The sequence below is a fragment of the Lingula anatina genome, chromosome 2, assembly GCF_051362555.1.
Source record: "Lingula anatina isolate TDL-2025a chromosome 2, LinAna3.0, whole genome shotgun sequence".
Taxonomy (NCBI): Eukaryota; Metazoa; Brachiopoda; class Lingulata; order Lingulida; family Lingulidae; genus Lingula; species Lingula anatina.
Genome location: NC_141768.1, coordinates 46,463,691 through 46,483,773, shown reverse-complemented (window position 1 = coordinate 46,483,773; position 20,083 = coordinate 46,463,691). Strand labels below are relative to the sequence as shown.

Sequence of the window (20,083 nt, the reverse complement as noted above, 5' to 3'; positions counted from 1 at the left end):
CTATTAGAAAGCAGAGGAACTCTGATAGTAATGTTACCATCTCTCTCTCTCTTTTCCCACCCCTCCCACTCTGCCTCTACATTTCTAATTCTTACAGAAATCAAGTTAATACAGCAAGGACCCATTTCATTTTCACTGCAATGATAAATTTTGTACCGTGCATCTTAGTAATCATTGAAAACCGTTCAACACAGTAATGGAGAACCTGAGAAATTATCCCAGTATAAATTACCTGGGGAAAGATGCCCTTTCTCTCTCCAGGTACTCTCCCAGAGCTTTCTGTATCTTCCCCAGTAGATCAGCCAGCCTCTCCAGCTGTCTCTGGACATTGGGGATGTTCACCACGTCCATTACCAGAGGGGACTTGGACACCTTCTTCATCAGACCAAGGAACTCTGTGCACACACTGAACACAAGAAATATGTAGTTTATCATTTGAATCAAACAATTCAGGGTTTAAAATGACTTAACTTTAAGACTGGCATCAAGAACAGAGATATTTTCTTTATACTTGGATATGAAACATAACTGAAATATGGTGTCATACACTATGCCACTACTGTAAATTGCCATAAAAACTGTCTGTTCTTTTAACTTTATTTTAAATATGTTACTCCATAACACTTAATCAGTTATTACTATTTTCTCACCTCTGGAATCTTGAGGTCTCTACAGGCAACAGGTGCTTGATATCAGCACTACCTGTGAAGATCCCCTCTAAGTACACCCAGCGCCGCTGGACATCAATCCACACATCAAACAGAGCACTGATACGGTTCAGCTTGTCCTCCCAGGAAAGAGCATCATCCTCAAACTCCTACACAATTAAAAGAAAATAAAGGTTTATATGCAGGTGTTTTATACATAAGTGTCTGTAAAGTTAAATATACTATTTAACTATTTTGAGAGAGATGATAATGATTGAATACAATTTTTATCATCATAACTGATGTAATTTTGAGAGTCAGGATGAGAAATATGAAGCAGAAGAATTGCAAATGTTAAAGGGATAATAACTCTTCGTATGAGATCTAGATTTCACAATAAAAACATTGTAAACAACTCATGGAAATATAATATATTCTGTTATATAAGAAAAACGACAGTTATAGCTATTATTCTGATATCTGAGCTGGTCTTTAGACCACGTGACCTCCATTGATAGCTATACTCTGTTATAATCTCTTAAGAGATTATAACAAAAAACCAAACTTTTTACAAAAAACCAGGGACTAACTTTGAATGTAAAAATGGATTCATTACCCATTGGTAAGTATGGAAAAATTGTTGTTTACTCCCGGAAAATTCATTTTTTGGCCAAAACGAAGAGTTATTATCCCTTTAACAAAAACCAATAGCACTGTAAGAAATGGAGACAACTTGCCTTGTAGTATGGTGACAGTTTCATGGCTGTGATACTGTTGATGTGCTCCTTGACTTTGGTGAACAGATCATCCCAGCCACGGATCAGACGACATTTGTTCTGGTAGTTCACCATCTCCAGCTCATAAGTCTTCCAGACCTCACTCACCTTGTATATAAATCAAAAGTACAATTAGATAAGGAGCACAGCTTTTTAGTCTAAAATGTTACCACATATTTCAAATTTCAACATTATTGGAATTTGTGTATTACAAAAATTGCAATTTATGACAATACACCTTTTTATACTGGAAAAGACCAAAAACATTCTCACTAATACATGGCCACTTTTTTACGATCCTACTTGCCCTGATTTTATCTAATATATATTAAAATTCTATTATTAAAGATTATCTATCAAGACATCTAATCATTGGAGTGCAAATAACTTTATCATAGTAACTGAAACAATCTTCTTTAACTATAAACTCAAGTTATACTAATTCAGCATATATGGTATCCACTCACTTGCTTCAAGAATTCCTCAAGGGCCATTTCACCCTGTGCCACCAAGATGATGTCTTTAATAGTGGCCTCATTCTTCTGGAGGTCAACGTCCCACAGGTGACCAAGGGTCAACTCAGACAGCACCCAGGACACGTGGAGACGCTTCATCAATTGCTTCCAGTGACGTTCCTTAACTGCCTCCGACTTCAACTCTATCACCATCACATTCACCTGGTAAGAGAAATGGTTTAATTTTCAATGCAATGTCCAATGTTTTTTGACGTTTTGTTTGTCTAAAATCCACTTCTCTTCTGCTTGACCTGCAGCACAATGACCTTAATCAATTATTTTTCAATTTTGATTTTCATTTGTCAAATCAGAACATGTTACACATGTACTGTGCTTACTTGAGAATTCATTTCCTACATTGAAATATCAAAATCGCTGCCATTTCTATGAATTTCTATACTGCCTATGGCGTGTATGTCTTACGGTTTTTATCTTTTTTTATTATTTTTTCCTTAAAATTGATTTTCTCACCTTGGCATACCCTTGGAGCACTCTCTTCACATGTTCATAGGAGGCGTACTGCCTCAGTCTGGCTGGCAGGTCACGTAGTTGGTTCAGCAGGGCATCGATAGTCTGACGCAACTGGAATGTTGTAAGATAAATATCAATAAGTGAATAGATTTTTGTTCTTTAATTTTGTTTTTTTCTAAATCTGCCTAGAAAGCTGAATTTTCAGTTCAATTTCAATTTCCTATTAAATGTTGCTATGTAATCCCTATCAACTACCCTCACTTACAACCTAACAATAAATGCATTTTCAGATACTAAAAGGAAGGAAAAAAGATATGGTAAAATATGAGGAAAGCCTTCCATCTCTCATAGCATTTAATAAAAGTCTGTTTTGAGCACTTAACACACAATCTGTTTTTTTTTTCAAATTTCTTTTTCCTCAATGATAATAATACAATCAAACAAACAGATAAATAAATAAATGAAAAAGGAAGCAGTTTCCTAGAAAGAAAAAAATTCCATCCCTGCAGTAATCCTATCCTCCCCTACCTTCCTAGGCTGCACAGACATCCAGGGTTTCTCTTTCATGTCATCAACCTGTTCCCAGATCTTGGACAGCTCTGCCCACACCCCCTTCAGATCATGGAGCTCCTCCAGCGCCACCTGCATACGGTCCTCTGTGGGGCTCAGGACACCTGTGGGAGAAAGACATTTTTATAAAGTTTCTACTCTAAATATGACAAAAATAATTTTTGTAGGGAAGTTTCTATTCTAAATATTGCAAATAATCAAGTTGCAAAATGAGTGTAAAAGATTACATAATTATGTGTCAATTCATGTGAACTGAAGTTTCAACAGGTTCACTTTTACTGACTGATAAAGGGATGACTCATTTTTTAAGCTTATATATTTCACTATTAATAAAAAAAAGGAGTCAAAATCTAGTAATGGTTCTCCAAATGAACTGCTCTCACAGAGACAGGATCTGTACTTTACCTGGTTCTGCCAGCTCCAAGGCTTCCTTCGCCTTGGTGACATTGTCTCTCTCTTCCTTCAGTCTCATGATCTTGCCTTCAAAGATGGCCAAGGAGTTTGTGGCCACATCTGGTTTCAGAGAACCCTACAAATATAAAAAATTGAATTAATTATCATCAACTAAGTTATAAAATATCTATTAGTTCCATGATAAATTAAAAAGTAAAATTTAAGCACAAGACCAGAACAGAAAATCCTTATAGAAAAGCATAAAATCTCATATCTTAAGTCATCCATTTTCATTTGCTTTCTCATGTTAGTCAAAACTTGCAACAATATACATTTCCATGGAACGTTTTACTTAACAACCTTTTTTAAAGGTAAAAAATAGACAATAACCTCAATGGGCTTCTCTTTCTCCCACTCTGACAGCAGTTCAATGGTTTTGTTTTCCACCAGTTTGTCCTCAGAGACAATCTTCATCTGTAGGCTGGCCACCTGGGTCTGGATGGAGGAGTCCTTCCTCTTCAGGATATCATTGAAGGCACCCCACTCTCCATCTATGTTATCACTGTACAGCCAGGTGCTGGGGAACTGGAAACGTTGCCTCTCCAACAGGCGCTGGCCCTCTTTGTACACCTGAAACATGTAGACAGTGCAAAAATAATCAGGCAGAGCAATACAAACACATTTCATTTAGTATTAAGTTTTTCCACCCAGCAGACATCATATTCAAGTCATACTTCATGCTTCATGCAAAAAACCATAAAAGTTTTGCTTGAAAGCCTAACAATTCAATAATGCATGTGTTTAAAACCTTTCTCGACCCCAAAAAATTCCCTAGCTGTCTGCCAAATTTCTGATTGTTATTTATAAGTTTGGCTACTTACAGTGATAAAGAGGACTTGTACTTAATCAAGCATGTCATATGCATAACTGAAATAAGAAAAGATATAAGATATATGCTTTGCAACTGTCCAGGTTGTCCCAACATACCCCAACTTGTTTCTCCCAGTTCTTCATCTTTCTCTTCAGAGACTGGACATAGGTGATCAGCTGGACAGCGTCCGCAGTGGTGGATGTATCAAGGGACTGCTCCTCCAAGTCTGTGCGGGACTGAAACAAGAAAAGATATTACAACATTGATGTACTGAAATATCCACCAAAAATGTAGGTGGGGCTGGATGGAAAATATTCATCTTTGCTGTTAACCTACTGAGAAGAATGATACTCACTGCAGGTCTATATAACAAAGGCTTAAGCGGCAGTAAATGTACAAAGTTAATCATACTGAGTATACCTCAACTCTATCCTTCGCAGGATCAGGATATTGTACACAATCCTACTTCATAGCAAATATCTATAAATTAGTTATCAAACCTTCCCATAGATGTCACTGTTGCCTACCTTTGACACAGTTCCATGGAACTCAGACATCTGATCACCCAGCAGAGAGCCAAACTTGCTGAGGACCTCCTTGTGCCAGGAGTCATACTTCAGAGAGACCTTGGACTGGACCTGAAGACAGATAATATTGTTGTCTAATATCCATACTACCATAACATATAAGTTTTCTGTAAGCTTGAATTGTTTAACTGAAATTAGACTATTGCTTTAAAGGTGAGATTCATTCAATTACTTCATAAATTGACAAATATTCCATCACACCATTAATTGAGGTATTTAGTTACAACCACTGTACCATCTCACCTTGCCATACTCTACAGTGATAGGGCCAATGATCTGCTTGGTCTCAGAGGTATCAAAGGTCTTCCTAGAAGCCCTGAGAAAGAGAGAAAACAAATTACTCATCATTTTCATCATCACTACTAAAAATTGCAGATTATTAATCAACCCTTCTCATGATAAACACATACACACATTTGCCATAGCTTATGCACACCACTATAAACTACAACTGTTCTAAACATCCCATCTCAAGAAGAAAGTATCAAGAATGCATTACCAAAACAATGTTAAATCACACTTCTGTGTAAAATATCAAATCTTCAGGAGTTTACAGGTACCAAAAACGAACCCCACATGTGAATAGATCCACTGTATTTTTACAAGGAGATTTTGGTTGTACATTCTTGGTAATACATTCTTGAAAGCATGTACATCATAACTATTCCCGACTTACTTGATATTCTCCAGGGTGGACATCCAGACTTTCAAGTTGTCTCCCAGTCTGTTGTACAGAGCATCTCCCTGAAGATCCCACAGGGCCTGGTAACGCAGCCACACCTTGAACGAAATACAACATTTGTAGAAGCAATAGAACTGTTCAATTCAAATAAAATTTATCTGTGTTAAGCAACGTAAAAATAAACTTCTTAAAATGTACTCAAACTGGTATTTTGTAAGAATTTCTTACACTCACTTAGCTTGCATACTCCATTGCTTCTTTGAAGATGGTTTTCACATCTACTTGTACAATATAGTTCAATCATGATCTTAAACTAGTCCAATCAACATCTTATACAGAGACAGAAAAGTATCCAGACTTGCTTACCCCAACATACTCCATTGCCTCTTTGAAGATGGTATCAATGGACTCATATGTCTTCTCCAGCACACCAGAGCCCTCTGGTAGCTTGGTCAGCAGGCTACGGTATGTGGTTTCTCCTTCTGAGCTCACATCTAAGCCAACCTGGGCAAAAGAAAAGACAGTTTCAGGCATGGTTATTGACCACTGTTTCTACTTAGGAACAACTAAGAACAAATAGATTCTAATTAGACCCTGGCGGTCCAAAGGGGCAGCAGGCTAAATATCAACAGACTGTCACAGTTGTTTCCCTAAAGCTTACCTGGTATCTGGAGTGCTGAATTCTATTCTGTGAAGTGATGACAGCTTCCCACTCAAACATCTCGTGCATGATGTGGGAGCGGGCCTCTTCAATGGGAGGTACCAGGTACATCAGCTGGTTGGTGATACGGAGCTCATGGACAATGGGCTGTAAAATATGTGTGTGTCTTAATTACACCAATTAAGTTTCTGATGAAAACATCATTATGATATTGATAAATAAAAATTTAGCTACATTTCACTATAAAGTACCAAACCCTGTATATTGCCAAGATGATACTAACATCCAATTATATGAAAATTAATCAACAGTATGTGACAAAAAGCTAGTCTCTTTCTAGCATATGAATTATTAACAAAATACCAGAGAGAGTTGACTATGGCTGAGAAAAATGAAATTTTTCTTAGCCAAATTTGTCTTAGCCAAATTCACAGTTTTGAGTTTCAACTTCCCAAAATGGTTAAACAGAAGGATCTAGTTGAAAACCTTATATAATATTTAAGCTATATCTCACCTTGATCTGTGGGTCTCCTCCAGGTTTATTGGTCACCTGTGTTGGGGCATCAGTGTCCATGCTGAGGTCCATCTCCTGGTCCACCTTCCCCTCTAGAGCATCTCTCCAGGCATGAAGGCCAGCCTGAAGACGGGCAGCAAGCACCTGCTCCACCTTTGGGGAGACGGAATACACAGAAGTGAATGAAAGATCTAAATGCATTGAACAGAATATGTAATTTAATAAATAGACTGAAAATGTGGACTGTGGTTTTCTAATCAGGACATAAAAAAACAACTTCACTGAGCTCAAAAATAAGTTACCAAGTTACCAATTATTGATATATTGAAATTTGTATGGCAGTACAATTCTTACCTGACATCTGTTATATTTTGTACCTTCAAAAATCGCTAACTGTTTCAAAGATATCAAACAAAGTATTCTATCTAATTTTACTAACTGAACCCCATATCCATAAACACATTTTCTTTCTTTTCTTTTTTCACCCTTACCATCTGGTCCAGTTTGTTAACCCACTGTGGCAGGTTGGAGTAGTTGTGTAGACTGAGGTCATCCACAGCCTTCTGGATCTTGCCCAGAATGTCACTGAAAGTGTTGGCATTGTAGGCACACATCTCCAAGCTCCGGATCTCTATGTCTATCAGCTCAATAGATGCCAGCAAGTCATCAACCTACATAAAGAAAACGCAGTGTGTTAAGTGAAGTGAATAGTGGCTGCAAGATGTCTTCATCTATCAGTTTAACGAAAGCCATAATTTATAAACTTAAAGCAAGTCATAAACTTAGAGATATTAACACAAAGAGAAAACAAAGTAATGTATGAAGAGAATTGATCCTTCAACTGCTGGGGAGGCGGTCATAATATCCTCATAACTTACCCTTTTACTTTCACCCTGACTGTAAAGCTGTTGGAAGTGCCTTAGCACAATAAACAATTTTCACTGGCCTTTTTATCATAAAAGTATGACAACGGTCTTTAACCTTAATGAAAACCAAGACTTATTTCTAATATGCTAAGCAAATACAATATAGCAGGCTCTATTTCTAATCCAATTCTTGCCTACCTTTTCCTGGAAGTTGAAGACATTTTCTGCCAGTCTCTGTACATATGGATCCAGTTTGTAGGACTCCCACACCAGGTTGATGCCCTGAAATACAGGAAAAGAGACAATTAGCATGAAGACAAGTTATTGGATTAAATATCTACTGAATAAGGGAACAAAAAAATGCCATATTAACACACAATTCAAATTATCAACTTAATCAAAATAACAGAAACAAATTATGAACAAAATGTGCTTTAAAGTAATTTTGATGTTGTTGGACAGAGATGCACTGTTTATAAATAAACTAGCATTCATATTTCAAATACAATTTATTACAATTATTGTTATATGTATATATGTTATGAAATATTTTAAATGCTAACCTTAAGGATAAACATTATTTTTGGCTAGGTGATAGAAGACAGCATTAACTATTTCACTGTTTACTAATTTTATAAGCTTGCTAATTAAATTATGATTTGACTGTCAGCTAGCTGGCTAAAACAAATGTTTACAGTGAGCCCCAAACAGTATTTTTTTAAAACTGAGAAATATCCCAGCACCCATTCCTCACCTCACTAATCAAGGTCTGGACTTCCTTTCTCATGCCAGCCACCAGCAGTGAGATACTGCTCTTCTCCTCCACCTTCTCACATGTTCTCTCATAGCTCCTGACACTCTCTATCAGGGAGATGGCATAGGGATACAGCTGGTTGGCCTGGTGGGCCTTGTTCACTATGGCCAGGGGGACACGGAAACCAAGCCATTTCAGGTTACGCACCTGGTGAAAAATATGGAGATTTTGAATAGAAGAGGATGGTTTATATTATGAATCCTTTGGACTCCCTTCTTGCTATTAATTCCTTATGAACTTATTTGAATACTGATTGTTAATCTGGTTTAATATATGAAAAGTTCTCCCTATTCTCTAGTTTTCTCATGTCAAGTTTTTCAGAAAAAAAAAAAAAATATTCCACATCTGTATCATCTCACAGGTTCAATGAACTCACCTCCTTAGACAGTGTGATGATCTCTGGGTGGAAGTTCACCTTCAGCTTCAGTATGTTGCCCTTCCCAGACTTGGACCTGGTGCTCTCTATGGCAAAGATTCTCCCTGAGACACCCAAGTTACGCTCTGCCACCTACAGAGTACATCATATTTTTATTTAATAGATGGTCATATGTGGACTTGTACAGGTAAATAAAATAAGAACATTTGTCAAACAATTCACCTAATATTTTAAATAGACAACTACTATTAACAATTTTAATTTATCTGAAAATCATTGTCTTGGAAGGGGAATTTACACAAACCTGAGACATTCACAAGTTACAAATTATACTAATGTAATATGAGCTTGATTTATAAAATTATGTATCTTTTACAGACTATGCACATACTTCCATCATTATTTATCAAGTTTCTAATCCAAACAGCCTTTATTTCAATATATTCAGATAAATCACCAACCTTTCTAGCCCAGTCATCAAAGACATCTTGTGTGTTCAACTTCATCTTAAAGCTGTCTCCATCTGCCTTCAGCTTCTGTCCCTCCACGTGCTGCTCCCAACCCTTGCCCAGCACGTCCTCCACGCGGCGCATGTACGCATTCAGCTGACGCTCAATCTACAGAAGATCAAGTGCAGTGATAGTCTAGACAGGAGTCATTAAAGTGTATATAATAGAGCAATACAAATCTTGGAACTGAGATTTTATCCATCTATCTATCACAAGGGGCATCATAGAAAAGCAAATTTTATTTTATATTAGAAAATGGAAGGGAAGTGTACAAATGTAAAATTTGATAACATAAGGTACATACCTCTGATTCAATATTTCAGGAATCAAGACATTTAAAGCAAACACAACAAGAATGAATTTCAGATGGGAACTTCAAATTTTTTATTACCTGTCTAGCCCAGATGATGGACCCAGACACAGGTGGGAGGTCCCTCACACGGCTCATCCTACAAGCCTTGCTCTGTACATATTGTACCTGGAAATATGAGGAAGTTCAAAAATTAGTACTTCATAAGTAAAGAGGAAAAAACGCAGACAGAAAAACTGATATCTGGATCTAAAGGACTTCAAGGATTAAAATTCTGTAGGTCTGATATGGTAGACAGACATGGCTAATAAATTTTTTAAGACTAAATTTTAACAACTTTGATAGGACCGTCCAATATTCTATTTAAAAGATTGCAAATGTAAAATATATATTCTAGATCATTATCAATAGTACACCGGCTTTTACAAAATCTATTTAGTTATGTAGAAGTGCCCTTCTTTCCATTAAATCTTACTTTGAATTTCTCATGCAGTGATTCAATGTCATCCTTCACTCTCTGTATAAGTTGTGTCTGATATTCGCGGATGGCTCCACGGATATGAGGGCGCACAAAGAGGGCATTGAAGCGAGAAAAGATGCGGAACATCTCGTTGGCATTCTTTGCTGTTCCCAGCTGATCTCTCAACCGTGCTGTGATTCTAGTTTCTACACGGTCAATGCGCTCATCATATCTGTAAGGAAAATACCATTTAATATGGCAAAAAGTCTTAATATTTATTTAAAGCAATAATAACTCTTCCTTTGAGATTCAAAATTCCGCAAGAAATACATTGTAAACAATGCCTGGAAATATATTCTATTGCATTTTACCACTAAAACGACTGTTATTGTAGTAAAACTAAAATCTGTGCTTGTCACTTGGGCTTTTGTGCCTTTCTTCGCGGTCGACAAGTGCATCCGTTGCCAATGACGTTTAGGTGTCACGCGGATTCTCGCGTTCATTCGAGACCAAAATAACATGGCGGGAAACCCTCAGATGTAAGTTGCGAGTTTTTGTACAGTGCGTCGGATAACGAAAAGCCCAGAATTGCACACATTGTAGTTATAAATGCATTTTGAGCAAAAAGACGAATATATCTTATGAATCTTATAATATTGTTATATAGTGTTGTTGTTGTCTGCTTTTCCTGCAGTTTTAAGTAGGTCACCAGAAACTATCGCTCGATACGAGAGGGCTCTGTCAGTTAAAATCTCTTAAGAGATTTTAACAAAAAACCGTACGTTTAGGAAAAAACCCTGGATTAACTTTGAATGCAGGAATGGGGTCGTTGACCATTGGTAAGTACGGGAAAATTGCCGTTTTTTCCAGGAAAATCGTATTTTTGGCCAAAACGAAGAGTTATTATGACTTTAAGAAAGAGAAAGCTGCTTGCAACAATATCACTGAGACTGGATATGTCAGAGGCAACTTCCAAACCCTGTCATTTTCTTTAAAGTAGACAACCTAAAGACAGGGGTGATATTTGCTTCAAAAGAAATTAAATTTTGTGATTGATTACCATTATATGGCTAATATCTACATACCTTACATTTACAATCATAATGAATCAGACAACTGTCAACATTTTCTACCTTTTGATAGCTGCCTCCCAAGAATCTGTGCCTTCTTTTGACACATCTAGTCCATCCACTTCTTTCACATTCTCGTAAGCAAGGTTTACCTCCTATAACGCAAACATATATAAATATTAAGGGTAGAAAAATAACATTATCGAATTTTTTAGCATGAAAAACTACCAAAGATGGTTTGATCCACAGTCTCTCAATATGTTTATCGATGTAAAGTTTACAAATTTAAGAGAGTTATCTTTATTATATACTTTTTAAAACAATTTCACTATCCACTTTATCAAGCATACTAATGTAGTTGACATATGTATTCACATATTATCTTAATTTTATGCCTTTGACTAAAAGCAATTTTGATTTATCTCCATGCTTCATAATAACCAAATAAAACATGCTAATATTTTCATTAGCTGTATTTATGTGCTGGAATTTTTTCAATGTCTTTGCTGTTGTTTTGAAGAAAACTATGTATGTGTCAGAGAAAACAGCTCACAGGAAAGTAGATAATAAGACAATTCAGCCCACCTCTATAGCATTGGCATCAGCAGCATCCAGAGCTGGCATGTCAGTAATCTTGTTGTCCACTTCATCACTGGTTGGTGTGCCAGCTCTCTTCGTGGTCGTAGGGCGCAGTACACGCACTATCACCTGGCGTAGCTGCTCGTGCTGGCGACGGAACCTTGGGAAAAAAATTTTTTCAATTATCAATCTTTCTTTCATGCTAGTAGAGGAACATAATTTTGTTTAAAAATCTTAATTTATATATATTTTTTTTAATTTAGTTAAAAATCATTGAAATTGTGTTTACGTTTATTGTTTCATTTTTTTTCATTTCTGATTAGGCAATCTTAGTGTTTTTTTAGGATGAGGTCATTATCTTCTTCCACAATTTCTATCGACTAACAAACAAAAATCAAAAAAGCTCATAAGTGATCCTTCTAAACCTAAACATCTTTCAAAATTTTCAACAAAATCAAGGCCCTCTCACTTCCTCATCTGATCCAGCCTGGCCTGCAGCCTCTTGTGGGCAGGGTTCACCCTCCAGACCATCTTCAGGTGTTCTTCCCTCTTCTTCTTCACTATATCTCTCAGCAGGCCCTGCAGCTTGTCATACTCATCATCCCAGGTGCTGAACACCTCAAAACACGCTCCCATCACCTAGAATTATATATACAGCTGTAGTAGTAGTTTATCATCTGTTATGGTGTGGCAATATGGGCATTGAGTACACAATGTACACAGAGCTCATAACAAAATACTACAGATAACTATGTTATAATGTGCATACTGCAAATATGCTTTATACACAAAATCTATAACAACTTCCACTGCCACTAGATCTTCACATAACTCACAAACACTGGTAAAGTTGTACACAATGAATGCTTTCATGATTTTCTCCCAACCACCACTCTTGATTTTTGAAATTTTTATAGCATACCAGAATTTTTTGTCTTTGAAATATCAATGTTTGAATTGAAAGTGGACTGCCTTGACCAAATCATTTGCCTAAACGAGAAAATGGGAAAAATGGCCCCATGTTTAAGCCTGCATATTCAAAACAAAGGGTTGCTGTTTTTATGTCTTACCTTCTCAAACTCATCAAATGGGATATGCATCAGCCTTCTAGTACCAAGAACCTAGAAAACAGGTGTAGGTAAATATTATAAACACACCATCTGAAAGCATTCTCAGCAGCTAGTAAAAGATTTCTTGTCTATATAATTTAGTGTTCTGACATTACAAGTAAATAAAGACTTAGTCAAAACTAATACAAAAATTCAACAAACCTTCAACAACTGTGTGCTGAGATCCCTGGATATGGCCTCCACAAGGCGCAGAGCTCTCTGTATGGGGTACTTGGTGTTCCTGATCTTCCTCAGGTGTGTAAAGATGGCCTGTAGGGCAGCTCTGATCCTGTCCAGCTCAGTGGCTGATAGCAGGTCATTCAGGGGGAAGTCCTTCATCAGTGGGTTGTAGTCATTGACTGTGTCCAGAGCCTGCTTCAGGCCTGGGAAAAATGAAGAATTCATTTTTAATATATATTCATTGGTAAAGAGTAAGCTTTGAGATCCAATAAAACTGAATAAAAGACATTCATCTCCTTTCAAAATTCTGTACCAAATTCACTTATGAAAAATTCCATCATCCAACTACAACTGAATATGTACTGACCTGTGTCTGTATCAAAACCAACTGTGGCGATAAACCTCTTCCCATGTTTCAAGACATCCAGAGTCAGGGCTATCTCTGGGCTCTCTCGCTTCTCTTGGATGCGCAGCAGAGCTCTCTCCAGGTTGAGCCAGAAGGTGATCTCTTGTAGGGCTGTACCAGAGGCTGGATCTCGGTCCAATTTGGTGACCTAATTAGGGAAATATCCGTTAATAAGTGCATGTTATATTTGTGAGAAACAACTTCAATTTAGTGGTACTTGACACATGACCTGTTTTCATGGGGGATGATAAAAACGGCATGAAAACAGACAGTGTCCAGCTGAAGTACAACTGTGTGAAAAAAAATTCATACTGATTCATACCGATTATCACTTCAACTATTTTGGTGTAAAGAAACCACATAAAACATTGGTTTCAAATACAGTGAAGTATTCTTCTTTCATTCTGTGCAAAGTTTAATCCACAGAGAGACAGCATAGAAGTTGGCCTACTTTTTGTATCTCCCTAATCCAGCGTCCCACGCCACCTTGCAGTGCATTAAGGAACTGTGCATCTTCTATCTTATCTCCAAAATCATTCACTGATGGTTTCCTTCTCTCATCTGCAGCCTTCTTGATGACAGAGCCCACTGTGGGGTGGACAGTGAGAGTGATCTCAGGGATGTCTATGTTTTGTTGGAGGTGTAACAGACCCATCTCTAGCTCTGCCAGTTTCTTCTCTACTGATGGGGCCATCTTGTCACCATCCCTAGAATAACGAGCGAAGTAAAACCATTATGATAACCTTTTTAATATGTCTATCATCAAAAATGGTTCACAAAATAGATGCTTAAATAGTTTTTTGCTTATAATTACCTGCTCTTTCTTTCATTTTCTTATTTCTTAAATTTTATTTTTCAAATTGCTATAATATAGCAAGCCCACAAGTGCCTTCTTGAATTTGACCATCATGTAAGAGTGAATTCTAAATCTGTTTCAAATTGCAACTTTTTGTTTTCAAATGCAGTCCAGTCCAGAATGGGACATTGTAATTTGTTACTCAAAATTATCAAAACAAAAAGACAACACCAATCAAAGTGATAACGCATACCTTTCTCCTTTGCCAGACTCCTTCACAAATGACTTGAAGAAAGGTGCCACTGCATTGGCAACAAAGGAGTGGAGGGTCTCATATGCCGAGCCATCACTGAGACTCATCAATCTTATCTGGGATGCTATACTTTTATCAGCTTCAATGATAGTGCCACGCTTGATGATGACCACGCTGTAAAATATATATGCACCAATTAATTTTAACTGAAACTATGCAAAAGCTACGTGTATTTAAGATCACAACATATTTTTATAAATGACTCAAATTATTTAATCGTATCGTGTAATATATGAAACGTGTAATGTACAAATTAATTTTAAGTGCAGCAGATCTTGCATTACCTTGCCATTCTTGCACTGGTAAAATGCACATCTGAGGCAATATCATAGGTGATCACCTCCTCCACATCTCCTTCACCCTCTCCACCAACCTCATCTGAAAAGTCAAATCAATTTTTACAATAAATAAAATCTTATCTCATTTGTGTTTTACAACTTACAAGTGTTTATTATGCAAAATAAAGACAGTGCTGGCAGCCTTGCACTAACAAAGTCAAGTCACCACAAGAGAATTGTCGTATCTCTGGCATCTGTAAGAGGGCATTTTAATATTTTATTATACTAATGGGGTGAAATATTAATGTGAATGCTAAATTGGTGAATTTGTAACATTTCTTGCGACAAATACGAAAAAGTTGGAACTTGTTTCATATTTTGTAATAATCTCTTCCCAATATGCTACAAAATAACAGCCAATTCTTTTATTCAAAGCATGCTATCTTTATCTAAAATGTAGACATTTTTATCGAACATGATGTCATCGATCGATGACTCATCCAACATTATGATAATAGATTATAAACGAAGATGGCGGAATCGATTTTTACCTCGAATCAGAGCACTGACAAGTAGAATGCACTGTCTTACCCTTATTACTGCACCTCTGTATTAAAAGAGCAGGTACTTGCGAGTCACTCAAAAACTTCCTGATGGCCTCAAGTTTGTTCTTTTCTTTCAAAGCATCGTGCAAAGCTTTGGGAGTGTCGTCTCCATCTTCCAGCATAACAGGGATTGCTCGGCGTAAATAATTTGCAAAAACGGATACATCGGCGACAGTCTGCACATTTTGAGACTGTGCCTCAGCTTCGCTGCCACTGTCAGCCATGGTGAATGAGGCTGACAGTCCAGCAATAGCAGAGGATCTTCAATAGAAAGCGGGCACCGGTACCGCCTTCCTCACTCAATGGATTCACCGCTGAAAATGGCGAGAGGTCTGCTGACATCCGGGGAGTTGCAAGATAATCTCCACCCAGAAAATAATAAAAATGCAAAAAAATCTAACGTTGCTCGCATCAAACATTTTAATAGTCAAATTTTGGTGAGCTGGTTTAAAAGAAATGTGCAAAATGAAAAGACTATGTCTGTTCGTGAATAAATGTGGCTGTCATAACATTAATTGAAGCTCTTCACAATTAGGAGAGCAGATTTGAGTTTTTAAGAAGACAGCTCATGTGACAAAATCTATGTAACTCTAAAAAATCCCATCGTGATAATGCTGTGATCAGATATACTGTCAAAAATGTCTTCTGAAAAGTTTGAACGTGCAGAAGAAGAGTTTCAAACAGTATATGATGATCTAAGGCTAAAAGTAGGAGAGAAAATTGGCCGGAGTGTAGGAGGTATGTATCAAGAGTCTTGTTTACCTTTGATTTTTGCTTTAGTTTTCTGTTCACAGTAGTTTTACAATGGCCTGACAGTGATGTTTTCATGAAATTTTAATTGTTGCATTTTCTTGTAGGCTTCCAGTCTATTAAACGCGTATTGAATGTTAAATAACGACTCAATGCTGGATACCACCCCCACTAAAATAAATAAATAAAATAAAAGTGTCGACTTAAAATATACTTTATTTATTTATCTTTCCAGAGGAAAGAAAACGGTTAATACGTGAAGTGGAGAGAGGATTTGAAGATGAGAATGTTTTGGTTTGTAACTAAGTTTATTGTTTAGGGATTTTTGGTAGATATATGATTTTTGACAATTTTGAATTACAGTTAACAAGGAAAAAACCTACTTGGTGTTTTCATAAAAGTGAAAAACATTCTCCATTGATTGTTTCTTAATATATGCAAACTTACTCTAAAATTAAAAACTGAGTTATTTCAGAATGATTACTGACATATATACATGTACATGTACAGGGATATCGTTATTATATTTAACTTTTTTTTTTCATATGATTTGCTAAAAATTTATTTCAGCTCCAAGAAATGGAAAGGGAGGCCAAGATGGCACCCATATCATACAGAACAGACATGATGGGAAGGCTGAGGAACTACAGGAGAAACCTCGATCAGTTATCCAGGGACCTGGTATGCTAGAATTTACTTTACAAAGTGTCGTATATATCTGGGCATACTGCAGACAAAATGACGATTTTTATTGAAATATTTGACCAACATTCTATTTAATTCCAATGTTTATCAATGTTAAATCTTGCTATAGTAGTCTCATAATTATATATTATACAAAAAGTAATTTGTATTCCAGAAAAGAAATACCAGTGGTTTTGGAAGCAGAGATGACTTTGGAGGCAGAAATGAATTAGATGTATGTAAATCAATTGCAACACGTTTTCATACTAGATGAAGTTTTTAAAGTAACTATTTTTACCAAAAATTAAAATTGGTTATGTGTAAAAGATGGACTACTTTTGTTGGAATAGAATTGTTTTATTACTTGTTAAGTCCAGTGTAAGGCAGCATTCGCAACCAAAGTTGATATGCACACGAACAGATCCATGGATCAAATATGGCCCAACTGCGTAATCACCATGGAATTCTATAGTATCTTTTAGGGATTATACAGCAAGCTTTCAAGTGGGTCAGCCATATTTGATCTCTGGATCAGCTTATTTTGAATGTGGTTTTAGATCTATTTTTTCCTTGTATATCAAAAGCATAGTTTCATATATATTAAAATCCATATGAACCTTTGGGTTGAACAGGCAATGGCTGCCTCCCAGAGGGCCAAGCTAGTACAAGGCACTGAATCCCTCCAAAGAGGCACAGAGAGCATAGCTCGGTCACACAGGATAGCTGCAGAGACGGACCAGATAGCAGAGGATACTGTGGGGGAGCTAGCCAATCAGAGAGAGGCTTTGCTTCGAACAAGAGATAGGGTGAGTAATTGTGTTATATTGTTGATTAATTAAATGGGTTGGTGCACGCTACGTACATTGTATTGTAACCCACATCCTTGTTTATATGAAAGAAATATAAATTTTGCGGAGAAAACATATTTATTGTTGAAGGAGGACTCATTCATTTTATCGTTAAAATAATTTGTGGCTTTTCATTATGATTTATTTATTTGGATTCCATTCTTTATAATTTTAAATATCATCATATCTTTTATCTTGACAGCTTGTTGATACACAACAAAATTTAACAAAAAGCAGAAGCATTCTGAAAAGTATGGGAAGAAGGTAGGAGTCACTAAGACATATTTATAGACATAATTATTAAAGACTTAAAGTTCTTTCAGGAATATGATTTTATTGATTTAAGACAGAGCCCAATTATGGTGTATTTGAAAATATGAAAGGTTTTTCGGTGATAAAGAATTAGATTTATTTATTTTGAAGAATTCTTGATTTACTGATGTCGTTTTCTTTCAGGGTGATGACAAACAAGATGATATTAGTGGTGATAATTCTAGTGGAGCTGGCTATTCTAGCAGGAGTCATATACTGGAAATTTTTCATGAAAAAGAAATCCAGTTAGCTAGAATATCAATTAAACTACATAAAAAGTGTATATTACACCTTTATAGTTTTTCAAGGGAGAATGGGAATGGTGCACATAAAGACACTTTTGTCCTCAGATTTTAGCTAACTATAATAACATTATGGTGTGGATATCTATCATTACCAAATAAGAAAAATGAGTAAACCTTTGTTAAAGACATTGCAATATTGTGCAGGTGTTTTTTTTTTTTTTTTTTTTTTTTTTCTTACCACTGCTCTTGGCATCATGTTGCTGAGATACAGGACCATACAGTAAGACATTATTTATTTATTCTGAATGTAGTATATAAGAATGACTGCAGGTTAATGTACTGTGTACTTTCAGATGAAAATAGTCCATTTGCATTTTAGATGGGTTTGGGATGAGACAGAAAATTTTGAATCCCAAGTGCGAGTACCAGTGTAAAAGACTGGAAGATTAAAGGACAGACTAAATTTAGTTTTAAGGAGAGAGTAATTTCGGAGAAAACACTGTGTGCACTGATGAAAGATAATGCCCTTATAGTCTCTTTTATAGACTGAGAAGAATTGTAGTCTTAAATTTTTCCTGATATCTGCTTTATCCCTTTGAAAATTTATAAAGTCACAATTTTCTTCCCCAGCTGGGAAAAATATTGTGCCATTTCTCAACAAACAATGGGATAATTATAATTTTATGTAGTGCAATATGTGGACCTATTTCACAAAAATTTCTAAGTTCTTGTTCTATGCTTTGACTACTAAAATAAGTTAACTACAGCAAATCTAATTTGTCATCATCCTCACTATGTGAATACTTCTGATATCTACGTGATGATGATGACATAATCAACTTTACATACCCTTAGCAAAATGACAAGTTTGCAGCAAGGAGTTTGCAAGAAAAATTTGTATTGCTGCTCATTTGCAGCAAATTTGCGAGAAGTTTTCACCGGGCATGATATTTTGCTAAGGGTAGTCAGATATCTAATTTTAGCTTATTTTATATTTAGAGTAGTGATATGGATCCTAGGAGTTTTTGAGAATGATTGGCCCTCAATAAATGTATTTCACATATCTAAATGGGCTATTATTACCAGTGTAGTGAGAGTAACATCTTAAATCTAGGCAATCACAGTTTGCTGAAGAGTCTTAGTAAAATGACCAAAAGCAGTTCGTGGGTGACTAGATTCTTTGTAAAATTGTGTAATTTCAGGATATGAAGATGCGTAAATAAGTGGAAGGTATCATTACATTGGCAACATATTGATTAAAATAGAAAAGGGCTGCAATGAATTTTACTGATTGTTAAAAATAACATAAAAATTCATCATATTGATGTTGCTAAATACTGGAGAATGTCATTCAATCCTCATGCATTTGTCCTTTTGCGTAATCTTCAATTCAATGCATATGATATTTAAAGATACATATGTGAAACTTGTGGCCAACTTAGTCTTCAAAATGTATTGGAACTGCATTTTATTTCTTGACAATAAATGTATGTTGAAATATTTATGTATGCCTTGGCTCATTTTTACTGAGTGTGTGTGGTTTCAGTGAAGTAAACACTTCATCGAAATAAACTAATTATGATATTAGCCACCTTTTATTTTTATTGTGTCACAATGGGATATTTAGAATAATACATTGTTTATTCCAATGAGAAAGCCACAAACAGTGAAAGTTTGCAAATGTTTAAATTGTCAAAAAAAAAAAAATCTTGTAATCCAGGTAGCATGGTTTGGACAAGTAAAAATTTCACCTACCTCCAGAATTTTTTTTCACAAAAAGAATCCACTAAATATCCATAACATTTCAGCAACTGCAACATACATATTATACTACTGAGGATAGAGGGGAAAGGGGAGGAGGACCATGATGTTGCCTTATATTAGAA

General features: G+C 36.1%; 2 protein-coding genes across 4 annotated transcripts in view; one reads left to right on the top strand and one right to left on the bottom strand.

Annotated features, from left to right (window-relative positions):
* The window catches only part of LOC106154519 (cytoplasmic dynein 1 heavy chain 1), a 47,909-nt gene extending 32,221 nt beyond the window's left edge, over positions 1-15,688 (bottom strand). For all 3 annotated transcript variants that reach the window (XM_087003350.1, XM_087003348.1, XM_087003349.1), the window contains exons 1-32: positions 15,345-15,688; positions 14,760-14,853; positions 14,416-14,589; positions 13,818-14,073; positions 13,328-13,514; positions 12,943-13,163; positions 12,742-12,792; positions 12,141-12,310; positions 11,678-11,831; positions 11,156-11,247; positions 10,038-10,254; positions 9,644-9,730; positions 9,205-9,360; positions 8,744-8,875; positions 8,308-8,514; positions 7,752-7,835; positions 7,179-7,358; positions 6,688-6,840; positions 6,174-6,320; positions 5,879-6,016; positions 5,507-5,610; positions 5,074-5,146; positions 4,771-4,881; positions 4,360-4,479; positions 3,763-4,002; positions 3,385-3,508; positions 2,938-3,083; positions 2,410-2,520; positions 1,891-2,100; positions 1,385-1,531; positions 651-817; positions 233-406 (exon numbers count right to left, since the gene is read on the bottom strand). In XM_087003350.1, coding sequence (XP_086859476.1) covers positions 233-406; positions 651-817; positions 1,385-1,531; positions 1,891-2,100; positions 2,410-2,520; positions 2,938-3,083; positions 3,385-3,508; positions 3,763-4,002; positions 4,360-4,479; positions 4,771-4,881; positions 5,074-5,146; positions 5,507-5,610; positions 5,879-6,016; positions 6,174-6,320; positions 6,688-6,840; positions 7,179-7,358; positions 7,752-7,835; positions 8,308-8,514; positions 8,744-8,875; positions 9,205-9,360; positions 9,644-9,730; positions 10,038-10,254; positions 11,156-11,247; positions 11,678-11,831; positions 12,141-12,310; positions 12,742-12,792; positions 12,943-13,163; positions 13,328-13,514; positions 13,818-14,073; positions 14,416-14,589; positions 14,760-14,853; positions 15,345-15,582 — 4,865 coding nt within the window. In that variant the 5' untranslated portion in view covers positions 15,583-15,688. The remainder of the gene's footprint in view (positions 1-232; positions 407-650; positions 818-1,384; positions 1,532-1,890; positions 2,101-2,409; positions 2,521-2,937; positions 3,084-3,384; positions 3,509-3,762; positions 4,003-4,359; positions 4,480-4,770; positions 4,882-5,073; positions 5,147-5,506; positions 5,611-5,878; positions 6,017-6,173; positions 6,321-6,687; positions 6,841-7,178; positions 7,359-7,751; positions 7,836-8,307; positions 8,515-8,743; positions 8,876-9,204; positions 9,361-9,643; positions 9,731-10,037; positions 10,255-11,155; positions 11,248-11,677; positions 11,832-12,140; positions 12,311-12,741; positions 12,793-12,942; positions 13,164-13,327; positions 13,515-13,817; positions 14,074-14,415; positions 14,590-14,759; positions 14,854-15,344) is intronic.
* Positions 15,689-15,886: 198 nt separating this feature from the next.
* LOC106161786 (vesicle transport through interaction with t-SNAREs homolog 1B-like) lies at positions 15,887-19,701 on the top strand. Its single transcript, XM_013538810.2, has 7 exons — positions 15,887-16,096; positions 16,344-16,402; positions 16,679-16,789; positions 16,968-17,027; positions 17,425-17,598; positions 17,843-17,904; positions 18,097-19,701. Exons 1-7 carry the CDS (start codon positions 15,997-15,999, stop codon positions 18,200-18,202), a joined length of 672 nt encoding a protein of 223 aa, XP_013394264.1. The 5' UTR covers positions 15,887-15,996; the 3' UTR covers positions 18,203-19,701.
* Positions 19,702-20,083: the final 382 nt, after the last annotated feature.